Below are 22,749 nucleotides of genomic sequence, written 5' to 3'. Positions count from 1 at the left end.
CGGGGGGGGGGGGAGGGGGGGAAGAATACTGTCCAGTCTCCATGTACGTACGGTGCACTGTACTCTTGGGCACAGGTGGCGTTCCATAGATATCCTTTTAATGGCCGTAGAATTGCAAGACCGTTGTCCGAAATGGCAGCCAGCCAACCAGATGACAAAGGACCTCTTTTTTTAATTCAACACCGCCAGTCCGCTGAGTCCGGGGGGTTGGTTGGCTGGCTTGGATATGGTTCACCAACCAAACCCACCCAACTGGTACAATACGCGATTATTAATGGCCGATGCTGACAGTCCAATCTCAAAAAACACATCATCACAAACAGAGCAGACGGCCAAGCTACCAAGGGCAGACTGGCAGGTTCCATGATCGCACAGCAAAAATCTGGCCGCCTGCATTACTGTGGTTGTGCGAGAGTGTTTTTTTTTGGCAGTTAAAACATGCCCTGAAAGCATACTTACTAACACACGGTGACAACCTTGGAACTCCATCCAGCAAGCTTTAGAGCAGCCCTGTCTCGATTACCAAACCTTTCCAGTCGCAAAAATGGGTCGGCCCGTTCCATTCTCCCAGTGGACTGTGCGCGATTTTGAAGGCTACGCATCCAGCAGCGTGTTGAGGTGTGAAACTAAAGTTGAAGGTTTCTGGCAAAAAAAAAAAATACATCTAGGTTTTTCATCGCGTCAACGACTTCAACGTCCCAGATACCACCACCCTATTCACACACACACACACACACACACACACACACACACACACACACACACAACTTCCGATAACATGACAATAGAGGATCTAATTCTAAACGTTCGGTCACTCCTGGGTCTCATATGATGATATCCACTCCTAAACTTTCCGGGCCCTCACAGTAGGCACGGCTATATTAATAGTGCCATCGGAGGAAGCCCCATTTGACATCGCATTCCCCACCATCATCATCATTCGTAACTTTGATGAATAGTTATGGTGTCGATAACTATTGTCTGTCTATTTCCGAGGTTCCTTACGACGTTACAGGATGTATGCGTCATTGATTCTCCCTGGGCCTCTCTATTGGCGTCAACAACTATCGACAGAGAGCTCTCACCATCACGTAACTTTCATCTCCCCTTATTTAAAAAAGAAAGGAAAAAAAAAAAAAGGACATCTCTCAACAGGACCACCGGTGGGTCGTTTCCCACACTATTCGCAGACCCGCGTGACTGATCTCCAAGGCTAGTGGTTGGTGCGAGCCGATTCTCCATCCTCTCCGCTTGGATTATTGGTTCGGGAGAGAAAGCCCTTCAGCGATTAGAGGTGAGAAATGGTAAAGCGGCTCACCACACGCTCCCCTTCCAAGGAAACCTTGCCGAGAAAAAGCAGGAAAAAGAAGGAGGAAGAGAAAAATAACACCAACCTGTGGTTCGGTGGCAAGCTGATCAAATCAATGAATGCATGCAGGCATGTGCGTGCACACAAGTGACCAACTGGCTGGGCCGCTGGTTTCTTCTTTTTTTTCTTTTTCTTTTTCTTTTCTTTTCTTTTCTTTTTTACTTTTTCTATTTTCTTTTTTTTTTTCTTTTTCCTTTTTTTCTTTTCCTCCCCTCATCTTTGTTTTTATCTTCCCGTTGCTGGATCTCCACGGATTTGCTCTTAGAATCTGCCAGGTCTTGGAGCTTATTACGCTTTTACGAAATCAGCTGAGAAGACTGGATACGACAGGATTTTCGTAATAATCTTCATCGAAGCGGGGGGAACAAGGACAGGTGCGAACCCATATACGTCTGGAATTTTCGGGGGATCTTCATCTGAATCTCATCTGCTTTCTTTTTCTCATTTTTGTGTTTTGCTTCTTTTAGGGCTAGCTACCTTTCCTTTTCTGCTCTGTTCGATGCAGTGGCGCACGCCACAATGACAGAGTTGAGCGAGAGGAGTAAAATTTACCGCTTATTATGAACTTATTTATTACGGCACAACTTGGAGGACACAAAGGGGAATGACCCAAGGAACGACCCAACATGGTTCTATCTGCCTGTGCGGCGTATCTAAGTATTCTTTTTTCATGTCGGATAATCATCAAATGTGGTGCTGCGTGTCAACAAAGTGAGAAGTGTGAAGTATCCATCATTAAAGTATTAGCAGCCAAGGACTCGGGCTTTACTTGATTATTAGTGGTCGGCTTGTTCTATTCATACAAGGGGCAAAAATCAAGGTTATTGATAATCTGCAGTCAGAAACAAGCACGTTGTCCGGCTTCTTGGGCTCCGGAATCGTCGGGCGGGGGGGCCCAAATGCCCATAACTAAGTTAGTTAGTTAGTTATTGAAAGACGCTTATAAATTTGCCGCCTAACGGAGCTATCATTATTGGCACCCGCATCAGCTTGCTCGATGGAAGAAGAGAAAAAGGAAAATGGCCTGGCTATTCAAGTCCGGGGAAAAAGAAGAAGAAAAAAAAAAAATGGGGTCCAACGGAAGCGGTCTCAGTACGTCCCCCCTCCCCGCCGTTTCATGAGCATTGAATGCCCTTCAATCCAACCTGCACTAGAGCTCTTCAACCGCAGTCGCCGCCAAATTCCAGGGAGGACAAGAGCTATAATACCCTTGAGTTTAGTGGGGATTTTGATTGCCAACGAACCCTTGAAGCTCTAACGACGAGAGTTCGTCTCCCCAGGTAACTACTTGATCCGTATTCAAAAGGACGCGAGTAAATCACCAGGATCAAGGTCCCTTTTCACCAAATACCCGCCAGATCACTGAGATCATTGATCTCCGATCAAGGAAAAAAGAAAAAGAAAGGGATTCCAATAAAAAGCAATAATACTCCGACAGGAGAGAGCATGTCCGCATCCAATAAATCCCAGGACTCCTAGCCCCATTGTACTGCTCTGACCTGGTGAACTTTTTACCACACGTCTCGCCACTCCTAAATCGACAACCGCAATGGCTGCGAGTGGCTGATTATGTCCCTGTGCTTACCAAGTGTGCTTTGATCCTAGGAATAATGATTGAAGACGAGTCGACCCATTCTTACAACATAGGAAGTGACCTCTCCGTCTCCCCATGCGGGACCAGTCTGCCGAACTCCAAATCAGAAATGGGTCATCTGCTACGAGAATATCGATCGTCGATCGAGATTCCTCCATCCGATAAATCAACTGATTCAGGATGCAGTACTACATCCGCGTCCCTTGTCGTGCAAAGGGCGAAGAGTAGGTGCCCAACCTTTGGTCTTCCCTCACGTTGATATGTTCAGCCAACGGAGTAATGTAGCCCCAGTCGCCTTCCAGGTTCAACCATTCGCTGGATGTGGAGCACATGAAAGGACTTCCTCAAAAGAGCTAGCAGGCTATTGCTCCAGATCCTAGAAACTAGACGGGTGGAAATCGGAGGCTGGACAGTGAAGCTGTTCAATAACTGGGGGGATAGTGAGGAAGAAGCCAGCAGATGTGTTGTGCCCACCACCACTTACTTGGCTATCAAGGGCAAATGCACATATATGTATGTATGTATGTATGTATGTATGTATGTATGTATGTATGTATGTCTGTACGGGAATTTCCAAAATATCGGATGGGTCAGGTGTAAGCCTGGAAAATAATTGCATTGGATGCTCTGGAGCAGGCAGTGGATGGCTGAAGAATGAATGAACAGGGCTGAATGTTTATCTCCGGGATCATAATCATTTTATTACCGAGTATTTTTTTTTTTTTGTTACTATCACAACCTTCACCAACTTTGCAAACCATTTTCAATCTGAGCTATTATCTCACAAGGAATATATACAACACAGGCGCCAGTATTCACACCATTCGCTGAGACTATTGCGTTGCTAAATACGAGCAGCTCTACGTTGAACTATATAAAATAAATAAATAAGTAAAAAAAAAAAAATACAGCAATTTCGCCGCAGCTGATGGGCAAGTATCGCTGAGTTTATGCTTTTTCTTGACATTTGAACAATATTTATTATGGGTGGTTAAAGAGCCGTCTTCGCAAATTCAATTTCAATGTCCGCTGGATACCTGGGAAAGAAAAAGCCTGGTCTGTCTTTCGGCGAGAGGAGAGTGGTATATTTCTACATTGTATTCTGCTGCGAGTGACACTCTTCCCGAACCATGCAGAACCTCAATTCTTTCTGATTCCCCTAATCGTCCCGTCTTCTGCTGTACATGCATGCTCTGTATATACCTGTATGTGCGGCACCTCTACAACTACAAATTGCACCCGCTCCTCGAGTTCTGGAATTGGTTGGCCCCATCAGCCTCTGGCTTTGGTTAAGCTTCATACGAAAACTCTTTGATCACCAGCTTATACTCTGTCTGCAATGGAGCCCATGAAGAAAAGCACTAAGCAGACCTTTTTTTTTTTTTTTTTTTTTTCTTGTGCTTGATAATCATTGAGTGAGCTTGAGGTCAAGTCATACCTTGAATGGGTGAGATGTTCAACTGTGATTCCATTCATCAGTCAATTTGATATCCAGCAGAGAGATATACATGTATATACCCGGGCTTGTTCAGTGAAATGTTGGTCAATCTCTAGTCTGCTCTCATCACTGAATCATCATGGAGAAATGTTCTATATGTTTGATAAGTTTCAGTCTTTGCCTTCTATTCGATGTTCATCTTCTCTCTACATTTTACATCTCAGAAATTCTGCATTTCTGCAAATGATCATTTCCATTGACACTTGAGTTTTTTATTTCAATTGTGACAATTCTACAATTCAAGCAGGAAAGTTACTGAGCACAAAACAAATATCTAGACCACACTCACAAGACCTTTGCCCGTGCCGGGATTTCAAATTTACGTCAGAAGAGAGGAAGTTGGTTAAAACCGTGTTCCACTCTCCAACAGCCAAAAATGATAAAAATAAAACTAGAAGGTAGAAAATGTAAAGAAAGGGATGAGAGCCGAACTCTCTCTTCTGCTCTCGAGCAACCATATGATTAGTTGATGCCAGCCTAACCAACAGAGCAGGGGTTGGCCTGGAATCGAGGCCAACACTTGAAACCTCCATCCCGCCAATTGTGTATTCATGCAGCAACATCGCAACATCCTGAAATAAATACCGTTGTTGGGTTGGGGGAAGGAAAACGGCCCAATGTTGCCCTAACCGCAATCCAGCATCTGTTGACTTCTCCCCCGACCCCTGCACCCGCGGAGCTCCCTGTAGGGAATAAATCCATCCACACACCACATCCTAATGCCGACATATCCAATCGTATCCTCTCCCACCGACCCGCGGCCCTTGCTGAAATAGTTTTCGATGCACCACACACGACCCATGCTGCTGCTGCTGCTGCTTCTCCGAGTTTTTCTTGCGGCGGTCTGTATCCCGTTTGCGACCTGTTAAACGAATACCATCTACACCCGGGGCCCCTCCCCTCTGCTTCTATGTATGTACATATCACAGGTGGCTATTGCAAGGCGGGCAGGCGGGGTAGTCCAGTCTTGGGCCTTGGGACTTTTTGGTGCTATCTCGTTTCTGTGCCATCCAACTTGCGTTTGAACAGGATATCCCCACCCACTATCATCCATACCCTGTCCCCTGTTTCTTCCGTTTCAAATAATTAATAGCCTCGCTGCGTAGAATCCCCCCCCCCCCCCCCCACCAAACGGGAATATTCATAACTTGAAACGAGAGCCAATTTTCGAGAATATCAGAACCCCAACGCCCCCCCACCGTGTGGCTGCTTCTCCTCTGCTAGGAATTCCCCCGTTTTCCGGCAAAAATGAACGGCTAAAGCTTCTACCCTTTTTTTACTCTCAAAATAACCCGCGGTTTTATCGTGTAGTGGTTGCCATGCCACACGTCCTTACCGGAGAGGGCGAGAACGAAGTGGAAAGAGTAAGGATCTAGAAGGAAAACCAAAGAAAAAGAAAAAGAAAAAGAAAAAAGAAAAAGAAAAAAGAGAAAAAGAAAAGAAAAAGAAAAGAAAAGAAAAGAGAAAAAGCGTGATGGAGCAGGTCACGAAGTAGTTGGTTATATCCAGAGAGAGCTTTCGCTTAACTACACGTGGGGTGGCCCTGGATCGCGCGCTCTGTATGCTGCTGTGGCATGAATCAATCTGTAGGCATGCTGCCTGTCTCACACGATTCATTAAGCATGCTGTAAAAGTAATTATCAGAAGAATAATATAAAGACGTTGAAAAAACACTTCCACAGCAATCTACAACTCTTAAACCATGACATGGCGAAAAATTAAAAAAAGGGACGACAAGAATAGCAAGGATCAACGAAATCTTTATTTCAACTAGACTTTGTTTGACACGGCATGGAAGCACTCACTCACTCTCTGACAAAGCCCTCTTTTGAAGGGAACCAAAAAAAAAAAAAAGAGCATTTATTCACAATTTCTCCAACATCTCATTGCATCCAATCCCCATAAAAACCTCCCGTCATTCAGGAGTTCGAAAAATGGCAAGAAGCAAAGAAGAAACACCAAATGAAACAGGGAAGAAAGAAAAATTCATCAAAAAATCATATGAAAAAAGGAGGTAAACAACAGACTTTGATAGAATGGAAACACCCCATACATGAACCATGAAGAACAAAAAGGGGAGGTGTTCAAAGAAGAGGAGAGGAAAATTAGAAAAGAGAGAAGAAAAATTGAGAAAGTAACCATAATCAAACCTCATAAAACCATTCCTTTTTTCCTTTTTTTTTTTCAGTTTTACAATTTTTTCAATCAATTTTTTTCTCCAACGAGCATGATACAATTCGCCAGAATGAAGAGGACGGGAGTAAAAAGGGAGAAGAGGAAGACGATAGCAACGATTTGGAAGAAAGCAGGCATCCGTTTCCATATCAGTATTAATTGCAAGACCAATCAATCGCAAGAGCCGGTAAATGTAGTAGCCACAGAACGCCTTTCCCCTTTCCCTTGGCCCGTTTCCTCCTTTATTTCCTTCCTCTGGCAAAGTTACGTGTTGCGCATATTTAAATATATGCCCAACTGCATGTTTTGCAAGTTCTGCCATATGCGTGAGCGTGCCTGCGTCCGCTTGTGAATTAAACATAACCTATGACCTTCTGGGATCCCAATTGGAATAGCTGTAAATCCCATGTCGAGAGTTAGGTTTTGTAGACGTTAGTATACTGGGACATGAAGGAGAATAAATAAGAGTGGATACAAAGACAAACTATGGTAGAAGGGGCAAGGGAGCGCGAATTATATGATGACGGCGGTGATAACGAGGATGAACAGAAACGCAAATATATGATATCAAACGTTGAGGGTTGAAACTAACCTCCAGATTCTAGCACGCATGTCTCCGCTTCCGGTCGCAAACAGGTTGCCGACTGGGCTGGGTGCGACGGAGATAACTAACGAAGGAGGATATGGTTAGCTTGAGAGACAAAAGGAGGGGGGCCGCAGAAACAAAGAATAAAAACGAATAACGAACCTGAATTCTTATGGCCCTGAAGCATCATCTGCGCATTCCCAGTCGCTGGATCCCAGAACTGTACGCCACGATCCTTAGATCCACTCATAACCCAGCGTCCATCGGGTGTCAAGCAGACACTAAGAACAAAATCCTGCGAAGAAACATAGATATGTCAGTTACAGCCTTCATCAACTTGAATTGACACAAAAAGAGGGGAAACCCACCTTATGCCCCTCAAAAGTCCTAACACACTTGCCACCCTTAGGACCAGAACCAGGGACCATCCCTCTAGGCGGCGTCAACTCCCACAATTTAATAGTCTTATCCAAACTGCCCGACACAAGATCCCTCCCATTCGGCGCAAACGCCACAGAATACACACTATCCATATGCCCATCCGGATTCTCAAGACGCTCAATAAGATATCCAGTCGTCGTATCCCAGACCCGAACACTCTTATCGAGGGAACCGGCAGCGACGAAGCGGCCATCGGGAGATATGGCGACGGTAGTAACGCCATCTTCGATGCTGAGGATTAGTTCCTGCTTGCCGTCGACGATGTCCCAGAGGCGGACGGTTTTGTCGCCGGAGCCGGAGGCAATGTAGCGGCCATTGCGGGCGAAGTCGAGAGAGTAGATATCTTGTTCGTGGCCGGAGAAGATGTGTTTTATGGTGCGTTTTTGGATATCCCAGACCTGTAGGTGGAGGTTAGTTGGTGGAATGGAAACAATATATAAATAGCAGAAAGAAAAAGAACAAGGGATGTCCTTACTCTAATCTGTTTATCTTCTGCACCAGTAGCAAGGTATCTCCCATCTGGACTAAAGCAGACGCTACGGATATAAAGGTCCCCTTCCTTATCAAGAACAGAATCATCTTGCAAAGAGGTGACAAGCTGTCCACTCTGAACGTCAAAGATCTGCGCAGAGCGATTGCAGCCCGTAGCAACAAATTTCCCATCATTGCTGAACCTAACACAACAAACTACACTGTCATGAACGAGATGGTGGACAAGGTCGACATCCAGCAAACGAGGAACCTCCGGGTTGAAAACGGCGTACCAATCAGAACCTTCGCGCTTTTGGCTGGGGGGCAACTTGTCAGGATCCAGGTCTGCGAGTGTGTTTCCTACGCGATAGCTCAGTTGCTGGCCAGGAGGAGTGGGGCGGGGCATCTGAGGGGATGCACGAGTGTCGGGATAGGCGACTTGATGGTTCTGTTGGGGGGTGGCTGGACCGGGAGGTGCGCGACTGGCTCTGCCTTTTCCAGGGCCTGGGGACGAGGTTGGAGCGGGAGGTGGAGGTCCATAACCTATAACAGTTTTGATCAGAATTTTGCTTTTCCCATATTTTGTGACGTTGGGACATACCGTTAACTGCAGAGGCAGGCTGATACCCTCCAAAGGCACCTTGCTGTGGTTGAGGAGGGCCTTGGGCGCCAGAACCGGGTTGCTGAAGAGCGTGCTGGGGCGGTTGTTGCTGGTCCTGTGGAGGAGGAGGGGGCGCAAGGGCTGGAGCTCCACCTCCTGGGTTGGTCATGATGCCGCCAAACAGATTGGCAGGGCCATGTCCAAGCGCGGGAGGAGGAGCTTGAGAAGGCCCAGCATGTGTTGGGGGACCACCAATGTGAGACTGGGGGAGATGCACGCCACGAGATTCGAGTTCCATTCGAAGAGTGCGGATTTCAGCCTCGTATCTTGAAAGCAAGTGCAGAGACAGTTAGCAAACACTCTCACTCGAGATCATTTATGAGGATTATAAATAAGAGCCGAAGACGTACTCTTGCTTCATTTTTATCTGCGCCTGCTCCAGCTGGTACACTTTCTGTCTGATCATCTCCATCTCCTGGAGTTGGCCCGTGACTGTGAATGCAAATGCAAAAGTTTGTCAGTGAACGGTTAACAGTGTGCAAAAAGGGGGTATTTGATGACAACATCGGGCGCAAAACCATGCGTTCATATGCACGTTGCGTCTATTGTAATTGCAGACATGACAGAGAGATGGCTACACCTGTTTCCGAGATAAGGGTTGGGAGGGTATTATAAGAAGAAGAAAAAGGAAGGAAGGAAGGAAGAAAGAAAGAGGGGGAGGGGGGGGAACACACGTTGATGTTCAAACTCGCCGGTATTCCGCGACTGGTTCTCATACTCCTGGCGCAGCTGATCGAGCAGCTCTGTCAATCGTGAGTTTGGAGCAGTAACCATACCACGGTGTGGGTTATACATGTTGGCACAAGCCTTGAGGGCGAGGCTGGCCTAAGGTAAGAAGTTATGTTGATTATTTGAGTTGCACTGTCTGAAAGGAAGACAGGAAGAGAGCTGCGGTAGTTGGTAGGCTGGGTTGAACGGGTTAGTTGTTTCGTGCCAGTGAGAAGCGTGGAGGGAGACGGGACGGTAAGAAGTAGATTAGGGAGAGGGAGTTTAGATGGGATTATGTCGAATAGCCGATGGTAGTGGCAGTAGTTGTGGTGGTTGTTGATGCTTGTTTGTTCTGGATGAGGTTGGAATTGCACAAGCGTTGTTGGGCTCGCCGTTAGAGAGGGGGGGGAAGCTTACCTAAACGGGAGATGAGGCTGAAAAATTGCCGCCAGAAGCGAAGTTTGGCAGCAGCAGAGACTGGGGAGAAAGAAAGAATGATGAGACAGACAACCACCCCCCAAAAAAATATATAAAATAAAAAACAAAATAAAACAAAAAACAAAAACCAGGAAGAGAGGGAGCAAATAGGGTAATTGGCAACAACTGTTGAAATGATGATGTCGGCGGTTAGTGGCGGTGGATGTGATAAGATGAGAGGGAAGAAGAGAAGACAGGAAAGTTGGAAGAAGAAGGAGAAAGAAAAGATGGGCTGACTATCACCACAAGGGGAATATGGATACTCCCTCAGTGGCACCCGATCACAACAACATTAACAGCAACGGTAGTCCTGTACCTAGTTGTGGCGTTTGAACCTGGAATTGAAATGAATGAGGAGGAGGCTCAGACTCTGGCCCAAGGTAGGCTATAAAAGAGGTGGTTATTATTTTCTGCAGGCTACTTTGTACTGTTGCTTCTCTGTTTCTTTGAGCGGGTGGAGACACGGATAGAAAAGTTAGATAGCATTATACTCTGTATTAGCCGAGACTAAACTACTACAGCTAACAAAACTGCTAATAAGTACTAACGAAAGCTTACTGACCGTTTTAACTTCACTTTTGATGAGGGAGAAAAGGAGAAAGGGGAAAAAGGAGAATAAATATTCCCAGACCCAAGGTTGGATCTAAGGTACTTGCTTGAGTTTGACTTTTAACTTTTTATTTTGCGTCTGTATCTATCTAGATAACTAACTAAGCTACCAGTCTCTTCTTTTCCGCGACCCATATAAGAAGGGTATATACATACGATATCTCTACGCTGAATGATCAACTCAACTCCACTCAATCAGTACGGGGTATGGAGAAGTGGGAGAGATCCACTTCTCGCGCTGTTGGTTTGGGGGGTCGTACAGGTAGACTAAATAGATATTGGATGTACGCAACCACCCGATGACTCTGGCATGAACGATGAACCAAGGGGTTTTTTTTTTTTTTTTTTTTTTAGAAGAGCGTATCACAGTTTACGTTTGTTTTTTGAACGGATACAACAAGATTGTTTTCCATAAATGCAGCGCACATATTTTCAGATCAATCCTACCCTACAGCGACAAGGGTTCCCGATTTCACACCCTGTGTTTTGACTAAAATTTGCAGAGACTTATTTTTATATCCCCTACCTACCAGCCAAGGTCCACCCGACGTCCTTTTGGTTGATACACACAATACCTCAAATACCTGCATACCTGCACTACATGCACCAAACATGCACCGACATGCAACCACATGCATATTTTCACCGTCTACATAAACCGCATTACAAAGAAGACCATTCGCCGCCTGCATCTAAAGGGTTCTTGCTGATATTAAGCGCTTTGGTCGTTGAAGCCTGCCACACCAGCCACCACCCAGCCACACCCCCCGACCTCCAAAAGTCTGGACAACGGCCGAGCCGTTCTCATTGAGTTTTGTTCCTCTCTCTCCCTTTGCTGGGCCCCCCATTGACAACCACGGGGAAAAGGGGGTTGATCGCTCACCGCTGATACACAATATTATACATAATTACTCCGTTACTCCGTAGAACCTACAATATCCGTAGATTGAGAGAACGGAGAGAGCGGGGGGGGGTGGGGAGGTGGGGGAGGTGGCGTGGCGTGGCGTGGCGTGGCTTGGCTTATGTCTGTCTCTCTGTCGTCTGGTGTCCCTTTTAGAATCTGAACTCTATTATTTCCGGATCAGATCTCTTCTCTCTTCTGTCTCTCAGCAAAATCATCGTCTGTCGAATTCGAGAGTAAATATCTAGCTGCTTAGTAGCATATCCCCTTCTCCATCATCGTCATCGTCAGCTTCATCATCATCATCATCATCATCATCATCATCACCACCACCACCCCCCCTCCCCCCCGGGCTGCTTTTAGTTGTACAATGCAGCCTACCTGGGTATTCTGGGTAAGCAGACTTTTCATCAGATCCACCCTTGGGGAACCGAATCGTGCCACAGTGCGTGCTGTTGTCCAAAAAAGTTTAACACTCTTTGACAACTCACGGTAACTTCAGAGATTGTCTGGTTTCTTCAAGAGCTTACCCTCAACCATGCACCTCCTCCAAACCTGCCAGATGATTCAAACTCTTGGCGCGGCGCAACCTGTAACCCAGCATAGTCAGTTGACAGATGAGATTGATAAGATAACGCGGCTTACCTAATACGTCCCGGCTCCAGTCGACTCCGACTCACCTGACTCGCCTCGGGCCAATACAAAGGGCCAAGCGCGTTTCGACCCTCCAAACAGCAAGCTTGGTACCTACCAACCAGCACAGTTTTTCAATCTCCTGAACTTCTCCTGATTCCTCGTATATCCAATTGCTGTTCATCCTCCGCCCAAATCGCTCGTACCCTCTGCTTGAGTTGCTGTCACATCAAATCCTCTCGTACCTTCTTCTTCTTCTTCTTCTTCTTCTTCTTCTTATTTCTTTTGACGCTCTTTGTCACCGACAGATACATTCAACTCATTCAACTGCCCAATCCAACTGGATTGACAACGGCTTGACAGCAGGTTGGCAAACCCAATTGAAGATAGCCTCATTCGAGGCCAGCTTCTTTCCCTCAACAAACTACAAAAAAAAAAAATTTAAGAAAGTAGTAGAATTACAAGAGAGAATCCAAAATCCCTCTGCCAGCCATGGATGTGGTGCTGGAGATCTTCGATACGCTCGTCTTTGACTACCTCTACGCTACTTTTGCGCCTGCAAAGGGTGCTGCCGGCGCGGCTGGTGGTGCGCCCCTATCCCCAACCATCAGCAATGGCGCCAATGTAACGGGCTCTATCTTCGCCAGTGCCGGAGAATATGTATACCAGCCCTCATCCTCGTATTTCAGCCTGCAACCCTCCAAGTACGCATACATGTCCTCGCTGCAGAGAGATAATATATTCAGGCAGGGATTGACTCTGTATCTCATCACTTGGTATGTATATACATCACCACCATCCCCATCAAAAACAAACCATTGGCCTTACCTTTTTTACTCACACATTAAAAAAAAAAAAAAAAAAAATAGGATCTTCGGCCTAATCATCTACTTCATCTTCGCCACCCTCTCCTACATCTTCGTCTTCGACAAATCAACCTTCAACCACCCCAAATACCTCAAAAACCAAATCCGAATGGAAATAAAACAAACCTCCATTTCCCTCCCCTTAATGGCCGTCCTCACCGCCCCCATCTTCCTTCTCGAAGTCCGTGGCTACGCAAAACTATACGACAATCTTTCTGACGCCCCCTTCCCCCTTTACAACTACCTCCAATTCCCCTTCTTCATCCTCTTCACCGACTTCTTTATCTACTGGATCCACCGTGGCCTCCACCACCCCTTACTCTACAAACGCCTCCACAAACCACACCACAAATGGATCATGCCAACCCCATACGCCTCGCACGCCTTCCACCCGTTGGATGGCTACGCCCAAGGCCTCCCCTACCACATCTTCCCTTTCATCTTCCCCTTGCAGAAATTCGCCTCGGTCTTCCTCTTTGTCACCATCAATATTTGGACCATCCTCATCCACGACGGCGAGTACGTCGCCAACTCCCCGTTAATCAACGGAGCGGCATGCCATACCATGCACCATTTGTATTTCAACTACAACTACGGGCAGTTTACGACACTGTGGGACCGGCTGGGGGGCAGTTATCGGAAGCCAAATAAAGAGCTTTTTCATAAGGAGACGAAGTTGGTGAAGGAGGAGTGGGAGAGGCAGGCGAGGGAGATGGAGAGGGTTGTTAAGGCTGTGGAGGGTAATGATGATAGGACGTATGATGGGGGTGACGTTCAGGAAAGTAAGAAGACGATGTAGGGCGGTTTTCTCTCTTGTTTTCCGTTTTGACAATATCCTACTGGACTGTGTTTTCGTCGTGATGATGATGGTGTTTATGTTGAAAGGGGAGGAGATATTTAATATTGGATGGATGGGACCGGGACGGTATATATTCCTCTCCTTGTTTTAGTAATTTGGGGGGTGGGATTTGAGTCAAAGATTTTGGCCGTGTTTCCGCTCGTTCTCATTTCGCATTTCGCATCATTCTGAATCCCAATGGAAACTCCCATTCGAGCCAAAAATAGGGAGAATCAAAAACAACCCATGGAAGAGATGGTCTCCGATTTTGGCCCCAGTGGCTCTGAAAACCTCCCTCCTTCGCCCTGTACCGCCGTTGCTTCCCTATACCAACAATCTATGGCTCCCGGACAGTCAAACGCACACGGATTCCCACCAGCTTCCCACTTTTTATGTACATTTTTCTTGCTTCTTCCCGAGACTGGCCCTCTTCCTTTGTCTCACCTCTTTCCCCCTTTTCACCCACTCACTGCAGACTTCGATTGGAGGAGTTTCGGTGTTTCTTTTCTAGGTATTTGTTCTGTTTGATGATTGGTGTTGAATTTTGGTTGTGGTTGTGATTGGGGTGGTATGGATATGTGATTGAGCGTATCGAAGGTGAGAGTGGGGAGTGAGATGTTAAATGCTGGAGGGGAAGTTACTTTATACTTTTAACCTTATTGCTAACAATAGATGTGATGATGGATGTGGATGTGGCCAATAGATGACTTGTGAAAGATGATTGTCTATTTGATTTCTGTTCTTCTGTTCTTCTGTTCTTCTGTTCTTCTGTTCTTACTAACTTTCTTCTTTCTTACTTTCTTCTTTCTTTCTTCCTTCTTGTCATTTCCATAGCTTTTTTTGTCTCCTTTTTTACATCCCTACTGAGATTTACCCCCTTTCCTCTTGTTTCTTCATCATTCCTATATGTTTTAATACCTTTCATCGATCAGAAGACAGATTATTTATTGTGTACTTCTATAGGTTAACGTTGATGGCAGCAATTAAGAATGAAAAGAAGTAATCCTTTCCATAAGAGTTGAAGTGGGTTTTTTATTTCAAACTAGATAATATTCCCCTCTCTCGCACTGTTCGATGAGGCAGAATCGTATTTATATCAGGAATTGATCTTTGCTTGGGATATTCTTTGAAGGTACATCTCCTTTAGGCGGAGAGGTTCCTGGTTATTTGGCGTAGTTTGCTTTGAAAGAAAACGACCTGAAAGCTATATAGCAAGGGGGAAACGGGGTGAAGAGAAGGAGACAAGGCATGAATCCCTAGGTGGAGTCTGCAACTTCGTGAATTGATATGTGCTTTTCACGCATTTTAAAATATAGTCAAGTGGAAAAGAAATTTTCAAAAGTGACACTAGTTTCAAAAGAAATTGCCAATCAATATTAAATCCAGAGAATGTAAGAGAAAAGAAAAAAAAAAAAAATTGGCACATGGTACGGTAGAGTACAAAGAGTTAGGAAAGAAAATTATCAGAATACAAAAATTGAATTTTTGCTCATATCAAACCTCTTACAATATCAAGTTCAGAATATAGGTTTATGCCCCCTCACTTACTCGACATCGGCCATCTCAGTGTTATTTTCCACAGCAGCAGCCTCAGCTTCAGCCGGTGCCGAAACCTCTTCAACCTGCTGTTGCTGCACGGGTGGCATCGTCCCAACAGGCACCGCCCTTGTCATCGCCTCCGTAAAAAAAGCCTCCTCAACCGCCTTCATCCGCCTGAAAACCCTCAACCACCTCCTCCCCCACTCCGGAATAATCCCACCCTCCCCTTCCATTGCCCCATTCCCCTGCATCCCATCACCAGCCCCAGCACCGCCAACAACACCCACAAGCGCCCCCTCAATAACATCAAACATAACCCCAACGTCCCCTCTCTCCTTCCTCAACGTCTCATCAATAACAGACAACTGCGGCTCAACAAGACCCAGTTGCACCCTTGCAGCCACAATCTGTCTTATCCGATTCGTAACCTTGCCCATCGTCGCGGCAACCATCTCATACACATGAGCCTTAGCCAGCGCCGCTCCGCCATCGATGTGATCCACAAGCGCCCACTCTATGACAGACAACGGCGTGAGGATGGCGTAGTTCAGCAACTTGTCGATGATGTTCACGCCTATGCCGGGCTGGTCGGCCCAGTACTCGAGGACGGAGGTGATGATTTGCCGGCGGGCGGCCGGGGATTGGGGGCCGATGGATAGCAGGCGTTCTTTACTCCGCTCGATGCAGGAGAGGACGTGGGAGAGGGATTTGGAGCCTACGTAGCAGATGGAGGTTACGAAGGCGTCTGTTGAAGGGATTAGGGGATCTGTGACGCCCGATGCTGCTGCTTGCTGTTCGATGGCTTGGATGTGAGGTTGGAGGTCCGCGTCAGTCGCTTTTTTGCGGATAAGTTGCATGATTTCTTGCGCTTCGGTGGCGTAGGGGGTTGCTGTGTGTATTGTTAGTGAGGGCGAGTGTGGCAAGACAAAATGCAGAGTGAACACTTACTTTCGAGGGAGTATTTGAAATCAGGCGTGTCCTTCTCTTTGTTCTCGGAGATTAAGGCCTGGTAAGGCTCTGGTAGGGTTCCCTTGATACGCTGCGCAAAGCTAAGTCGGATCTCCTTATCCAAGGCACCACAGATAAACGATTTCTTGGGGTGGATTGCTGGCAATTCGACATCATCAACCCTTTAAGGTAAATGTCAGCATACTGTAATAGAAGAATACAACAAAATGGATTCTCAGATTAAATCCCCCCTTTATAAATGCCCCCGAGAAGGAAACATGCCACTTACCATTCAGTCCACTTCCACGTAAACCCAAAATTACTCAAATGATGCGCAAACCAATCCAAAAACCTATACGAAAGCGCTAAATCCATCCGCTCAACATTCCTGTACAAGAAACGAATCGCCCTCCCCAAACTCGGCGCAATAGCAGCAGGCGCAATCTTGCATGCTTCCGTGAGGACAGAATGGTAGTAGACAAGCTTATGCTCAGCTGAGGGTAGTTGGAAAAGAAGCGAAAATACCGCGTCGACGGCAACATCTTCGGGCTTCCAGGTCGAGCGATCGCCGACTCCCGCATTGACGGCGTCCCGGATCTTGTCAAAGGGCGTCGCGCGCTTGATGAAGGTGCTGGGCGCAAAGTAGCAATCGACGTCAATGAGGAATTTGGCCGTTGCGATGCGGTTGAAGTCTAGCATATCGATTGTGTCGGCCAGAGCGTCACGCAGCAAAGAGGCCGCAACGTCTGTGATGGGTGGGACAGTTTCCAGGTCTTGGTCTAGGTAGACGGAGAAATAGACGTCTGGGAAGATGGGTTTGGGCCCGTTGGGGACTGGGTTGGGAACGGCGATGGTGGGAAATATGTGCTTGGTTGCGGTTTTGAAAGGGTCTTGAGTTTCTTCGTTTTGTTCTTCCCCTTCTTTTGCCTCTGCATTTTCTTCATTTTCGCTTTCTCTGGGTTTGTTGGCGGGAATCAACCCAGTCCATGGTCGTGGTATACAAAAAAGCTCCCAGCCTTGTTTTGCTTCATCTTGGAGCTGCTTCTGCAAGAGGCCGATGACGCTCATTCTGTTCTCCTCATTTCCTTCGTTAGACGGGAAGGGATCAACCAATTCTTCTAGCGTATGCGGTGTCGAGGCGATGATATCCGTTTTCTCCAGGAGGGCAGAAGCTTGAGCCTCGAAGCCAGAAGCAGAAGATGACATGATATAAGGAATAGTGAAAAGAATGATCTTCACAAGTTCCAATCCCAGGGACTATAAAATGAGTCAAATCAGCATCGATATTCAACCACAGAGACGGGAGACCCATCATCCCCATAACGAGAAACAGCCATGCACCTACATCTTCCGAAGAAGCTGTTTGCAAATCAACAGCGCGCGAAAACAACTCTTCCAGCAGCGGGAAGATGCCTTCGCCTTCAAACAAACCCTGCAAGCAGGCCAGAAACCGCAACACAAGCTTGACATCGCGCCAGTTACCAGCCTTGATGTGTGACTGTGCAATTTCTCCGACCTTTTTCAACACCTCCGCTGCCAGCTCCGGCTTCATGGTGTTTGCGGTGAGCACCGTGGCGGCGACAAAGGGGATCTTGAGCGGTTGCTCGCCGATTCTGCAGTATCGTTTTCTTGTGTTAGTATACTCTGCGCGCTTTGATGAGCAAAAGGGGTATATATATATATATATATATCACGAATACACCACGTACAGCTGCAAAACAAGCGTCACAAACGTATTCTTAACCTCCGGATCCTCATCCCCATAGTGCTCTGACACCGTCTTCGCGATCTGGGCCACGTCGTCCTCGGCCTTCCTTACAGCCTACCATAATCAAATTAGTCTCCAGCCATTCATCCATCTCAAACCACCATCGGCAGCATAGGAAATTAGATTCCTTACCGACTCCGCAATTGTAGCCAATTGTTTCCGCACAGTCACCGCAAGGGGCTCCTCATACCTCCTCCGCTGCTGTCTGCGATCGTAGTCATCGTCATCTAGAAATACAATTCGAATTCGAATTAGCCAACAAAGTCCCGCGAAAGGATAATCCTTCGTTGTAGAAAGGAAAGCTGCTAGCTGGTTCACGACATGGCACGATATGAACTTTGAAAACGAAAGAAAATACGCACCTCTATACCGTCTTTTTCTCTGGTTATGTCCTCCCCGAGGTCCGTGGCCACCGCCTCCGCTGCCGCGAGATTCATGGTCCACCATTATGCCACCTTTCGCTTTGTCTTTGCTTGCTCTTACGTTTCGGCCTATTCCAGCCTCCTGCACCTCGCAGTATCAATTTATTAATCCTTCCGTCAACAGCCGCAAAGAGCTCTTCGGAAAATCCCTTTGGAGATTGATCCACTCCGGCAGGAACTCAAGAACCAAAGGCGTTTCTAAGGCTCGACGTCTGAAGACTTTGTTAAAATCCGCAACGGGGAATGCGCAATATCCCAACCAACACACAGAATTGATCGAACCAATGAATCGATCTACCGAACTACCGCTGGCTAGCTGCTAGTCCCGACCAACAGGACAATCACTACCGTCCACTGTCGCCCCTTTTTTCTTTCCCGTCAGTGTCTGCTCCGTAGAAGCCGCAAGCGCCTAGTAGACCGTGAACGCCAGAGAATAGTAGAGAGAGATTAAAAGGACTTGGAGAAGGGGGTAGTTAAGCTCGTTCTTTCTCCCGAGGACAAAGAAACCCAGTCGATGTTGGTTTGGTTTGAAGTTAATCTTGATTTCGAGGCCGAATATCAAACAATTTCCGGTGTTGGTTCGTTTTGAGCGTGGACTTGGCCAATCAGCAGCGCATTTTTACTACATGGTGCTAAATAACTATCGGAAACGGGTTTATCCGGACCCAGCTGGCTTCAAAGCAATTCTGATGGCTGCTAGTATTTGCGTTAAACTGGTATCTCGAGGCAATCAAACATATGGACTTGTATGAGCCTACATACGTCTACTTCGCATGGGATATTGCACCACGGAGACCCTTTAGTCCACCTGCGGAAAGTCCATCTTCAGGCCCAGGTAGTTATTTCGACACGGGAAGAAAGTATATGACATGGTGGCAGGCTGATGAGGAAAAACGGGGGTGGAACGCACCATACAGCTCAAACGGGGAGGCGGGAAGTAGTTAACTAATTGGTTATACGAATTTGGGCTTAAGAACATAAACAGCAAGGAAATGTGCTGGGTAGGAATGCGAAATGGAAAGGCATGAAAAAACATGGGGCATGGTGTAGGAATGATATTTAAACTATAGCAACAACATGAGGATGTCCCCCCAAGTATTTACGCTGAAAAATGATGAAGAGTCCAAAACTGAGGTGCTTTTGCACTAACTTATTTCTCAACCTTTTATCTTAACATCAGCTTTATAGCGAATCAAAACAGCATCACCAGCATCGACATCTGCATCTGGACGTATGTCAACCATTTACGATGGGGCCAATCACGTACAAGCCCCCCTCTTGAATGCGCAGGAGTTCAGCGATCTGATGCCGAAGCTGTTCAATCAGTAGTTACTGGTCCGACCAGCCTGACGTATTCTCCTTCGAACTTTTGCAAAGAACAGAAGGCTCGAAAGTCGTCTGTAAGGATGCCACAGCTGAAAAGGTTGATTCTATAACGCCTCTAGCTCTTGAAAAGGCCTTCCAGAGCTCCGCGAGGATCAGCCATCCTGATACCAGTGAATATCTCTGGTCCCCCGCTCATGGACGACGGTTGGTCCGGTTGGATGGATATAACGATTGATAGCTTGATAAATCGAGTTGACATCTCACGCGGGGAACAAGAGCAAGTGAAGTTGCACTATTTTTTTGCTCGACTCAGCTTGCCCTGTTTCATGTTCAGTAACCTTTTTTATAACAGGTTTGTGGGCCCATTGTTTTCTGTGCTAGGTTGACGCTTGGTAGCCAATGGTCACCGTCGTGTTCTCCTTGCTTTCCCTTGTCCAAGTTAACTCGTGCAAAGTAGCATCTCTTTTATCAGCGTGTAAATTTACACTACGGGCTGATTGGCAAGGAGAGGTAGGCAGTCTCTGAAACTGGCCTGTTTCGCAGCTAATTATCACCCAATACGGCCGCTAGTGAGGTATTACTTTGGACAGATGAAGGGGATACTCTGACATGCGAATGCTGATATCCATCTAGGCCACAGTCGTGTCCTTTATGGTTGGGAAAGTGTGTGTGGTCCAGGCAACCTGCGACCCGTCTGACCAAACCCCACACTGACAAGTTCGCTGAGACGTTCCTATGATCTCAGCATGTCCTGCCATAACAAGCCTTTAGTTCGTGATATTGTGAAATGGATCCTTTGTCCACCAGAGCTGGCCCAGGGCCTTCCCTTGAGAGGCAAGGAGGCGTGACGATTTCATCAACATCTGCCCATTTGATGGGCTTAATCTGCTGCAAGACTGAGACGTGCGACCGGCGACGATGTGGTTTTTACTTTTCAACTACCGTGTTTATTATCTTCATACCTCTGCGTTGTGGGCTGCGAGTATATTTAATTCTCAAACACTTTATTCATCTCTGACAATCTATGTAATACATAACTGCTCCGAAAATTGAAATGCATCTCTTCCAATATCCCAGTCACAGTTTCCTTGTCCCAGTCACAGATGTCATGGACGATGGGCTCAAATGCTATTTTGATAAGGTCGAGGAGGGGTCTGGTGGAGATGTTAGCTCCGCGTGCTCGGGCAGGAGTGGCCAACAATTGGTGATCAGCCCTACTTTCTATCCAAGCTGAGCATATTTTTCGGAGGTCTGGTCCAGGCAGCTCTGGAGGGAACATTACGAACATGCCACTTCCGACTTCTTCGGAAACGGTGTTGGATCCACGAGCTCAACAGTTGTTCTTCTGGGTTCTGTTCTGAATATGCATTCACTATGAAGGCCCAGGGAAGGGGAGCACTGTCGAACGGGTTTGAGAAATGGAATTATATGAGTACTGAAGAACTGGCGGCGGCTGCGAAGCAAGAATTGATAAGTGGGGAAGAGGACTTTCTTTAAATTACAGAAGATTATTTTACTCTGTATTATCAATTCTTGATCCCTTGCGTCAACTGATTATGGCGCCTTGTCTTTTCAGATGGTGGACAGCGGAAGAAATCCAATTTCAATCTATCCTGAAACATGATTGAAACACTTCAAGATGCACAATATAACTCAGATGATGGAACCTAATGAAGATTCAGTGTATTGATAGTGTGAACTGCTCTTGTTTTGTCTTTTAAATATAGCATCCCTTTGACTAACTCAGTGAAGATATTTAGTATATATAGTTAATAACTAAAATATTTATCTAATTACACTAGATTCTTTTCTTATAAATCTGATATATATATACAGTTTAAATATATAACTATATAGTTTTATCTCAGAATAATATAGTATTTAAATAAATATATATATATATATATTAAAGAAATTATAATTATATGTATTTAATTTAATAAATATTTATAAAAAGAAAAAAAATAGATATAAATAAATCAAGTAGTAAAATAAAATAATATAATAAAAGAAATATTTATATTATTTAAAAAAATTATTAATAATTTTAATATTTAATAATAAATTTATAATAAAAAAAGTGATAATAATAATATATATATATATATATTTTAACAACTTAATAATAAAGAAAATAATAATAATTAAGAGAAAAAAAATATTTCATTAATTAATAAAATATTTTTTTTTTAAATTTTTCTAATATTATTATATAATAAATAATTTATTAATAAAATTTAAAATTTTTAATTGAATTATAAAAATTATATTTAAATTTTAATTATATTATTGAAAAAAAGATTTTTTCTTTTATTTTATTAAAATATTTTTATTTTTATATTTATTTTATATTTTATATATTAAATAAATTTTTTATTAAAGTTTAATTTTATTTATTAAGATATTTTAAATTATAATTAAATTAATATTAAAAATATTATATTTTTTTAAAATTTTAAAAGTATAAATTATACTTTAAATATATTTTAAAGTAAGTTAAAGTTAAACTTATTATTAAATATTTTTTAAATTTATTTAAATAATTATTAAAGAGTTTTTTTATTAATATTTTATAATTTTTAAATATATATATATATATATATATATATATATATTAAAAGATTTTATTAATAAAAATATTTATTAATAATTTTATATTTAAGTTTAATAATTAATTTTTTACTAGTTAATTATTATATATATTTTATTAAATTAAAAAAAAATTAAATTTTCAAAATATTTATTTTTATTTAAATAAAGTAGTTTATATTTAATTTTATAAATTTTAATAAAATAAAAAATTTATTTTTTTTATAGTTTTTTATTAAATCTTAATTATAAAATTAAAATTAAAAATTTATAAATTATATATAATTATTTTATAGTTATAACTTTAATATATCTTAAATTAAATTTTAA

At 44.5% G+C, this 22,749-nt stretch overlaps 6 protein-coding genes across 6 annotated transcripts; 2 read left to right on the top strand and 4 right to left on the bottom strand.

Annotated features, from left to right (window-relative positions):
* Positions 1-7,203: 7,203 nt before the first annotated feature.
* Positions 7,204-9,590, bottom strand: PADG_06182 (uncharacterized protein; the record flags this gene model as incomplete). Its single annotated transcript, XM_010763336.1, has 7 exons — positions 7,204-7,304; positions 7,385-7,517; positions 7,591-8,061; positions 8,139-8,677; positions 8,736-9,061; positions 9,146-9,227; positions 9,470-9,590. 7 exons carry the CDS (start codon positions 9,588-9,590, stop codon positions 7,204-7,206), a joined length of 1,773 nt encoding a protein of 590 aa, XP_010761638.1.
* Positions 9,591-11,734: 2,144 nt separating this feature from the next.
* On the bottom strand, positions 11,735-12,307 carry PADG_12052 (uncharacterized protein; the record flags this gene model as incomplete). The annotated part of the gene is made up of 2 exons (XM_010763618.1): positions 11,735-11,942; positions 12,171-12,307. The coding sequence occupies 2 exons, from the start codon at positions 12,305-12,307 to the stop codon at positions 11,735-11,737; spliced, it is 345 nt and encodes a 114-aa protein (XP_010761920.1).
* Positions 12,308-12,615: 308 nt separating this feature from the next.
* On the top strand, positions 12,616-13,788 carry PADG_06181 (uncharacterized protein; the record flags this gene model as incomplete). The annotated part of the gene is made up of 2 exons (XM_010763496.1): positions 12,616-12,899; positions 12,993-13,788. The coding sequence occupies 2 exons, from the start codon at positions 12,616-12,618 to the stop codon at positions 13,786-13,788; spliced, it is 1,080 nt and encodes a 359-aa protein (XP_010761798.1).
* Positions 13,789-15,371: 1,583 nt separating this feature from the next.
* On the bottom strand, positions 15,372-18,529 carry PADG_06180 (uncharacterized protein; the record flags this gene model as incomplete). The annotated part of the gene is made up of 7 exons (XM_010763495.1): positions 15,372-16,255; positions 16,315-16,496; positions 16,604-17,571; positions 17,660-17,927; positions 18,024-18,136; positions 18,215-18,309; positions 18,445-18,529. The coding sequence occupies 7 exons, from the start codon at positions 18,527-18,529 to the stop codon at positions 15,372-15,374; spliced, it is 2,595 nt and encodes an 864-aa protein (XP_010761797.1).
* Positions 18,530-19,587: 1,058 nt separating this feature from the next.
* PADG_06179 (uncharacterized protein) lies at positions 19,588-20,065 on the top strand (the record flags this gene model as incomplete). The annotated part of the gene is made up of 2 exons (XM_010763335.1): positions 19,588-19,638; positions 19,850-20,065. The coding sequence occupies 2 exons, from the start codon at positions 19,588-19,590 to the stop codon at positions 20,063-20,065; spliced, it is 267 nt and encodes an 88-aa protein (XP_010761637.1).
* Positions 20,066-20,597: 532 nt separating this feature from the next.
* On the bottom strand, positions 20,598-21,109 carry PADG_12051 (uncharacterized protein; the record flags this gene model as incomplete). Its single annotated transcript, XM_010763617.1, has 2 exons — positions 20,598-20,768; positions 20,864-21,109. 2 exons carry the CDS (start codon positions 21,107-21,109, stop codon positions 20,598-20,600), a joined length of 417 nt encoding a protein of 138 aa, XP_010761919.1.
* Between the last annotated feature and the right edge of the window lie 1,640 nt (positions 21,110-22,749).

The sequence above is a fragment of the Paracoccidioides brasiliensis genome (assembly GCF_000150735.1).
Source record: "Paracoccidioides brasiliensis Pb18 unplaced genomic scaffold supercont2.8, whole genome shotgun sequence".
Classification (NCBI taxonomy): domain Eukaryota; kingdom Fungi; phylum Ascomycota; class Eurotiomycetes; order Onygenales; family Ajellomycetaceae; genus Paracoccidioides; species Paracoccidioides brasiliensis.
The sequence above is the reverse complement of the archived record's forward strand: the minus strand, read 5'-3'. Positions and strand labels throughout refer to the sequence as shown.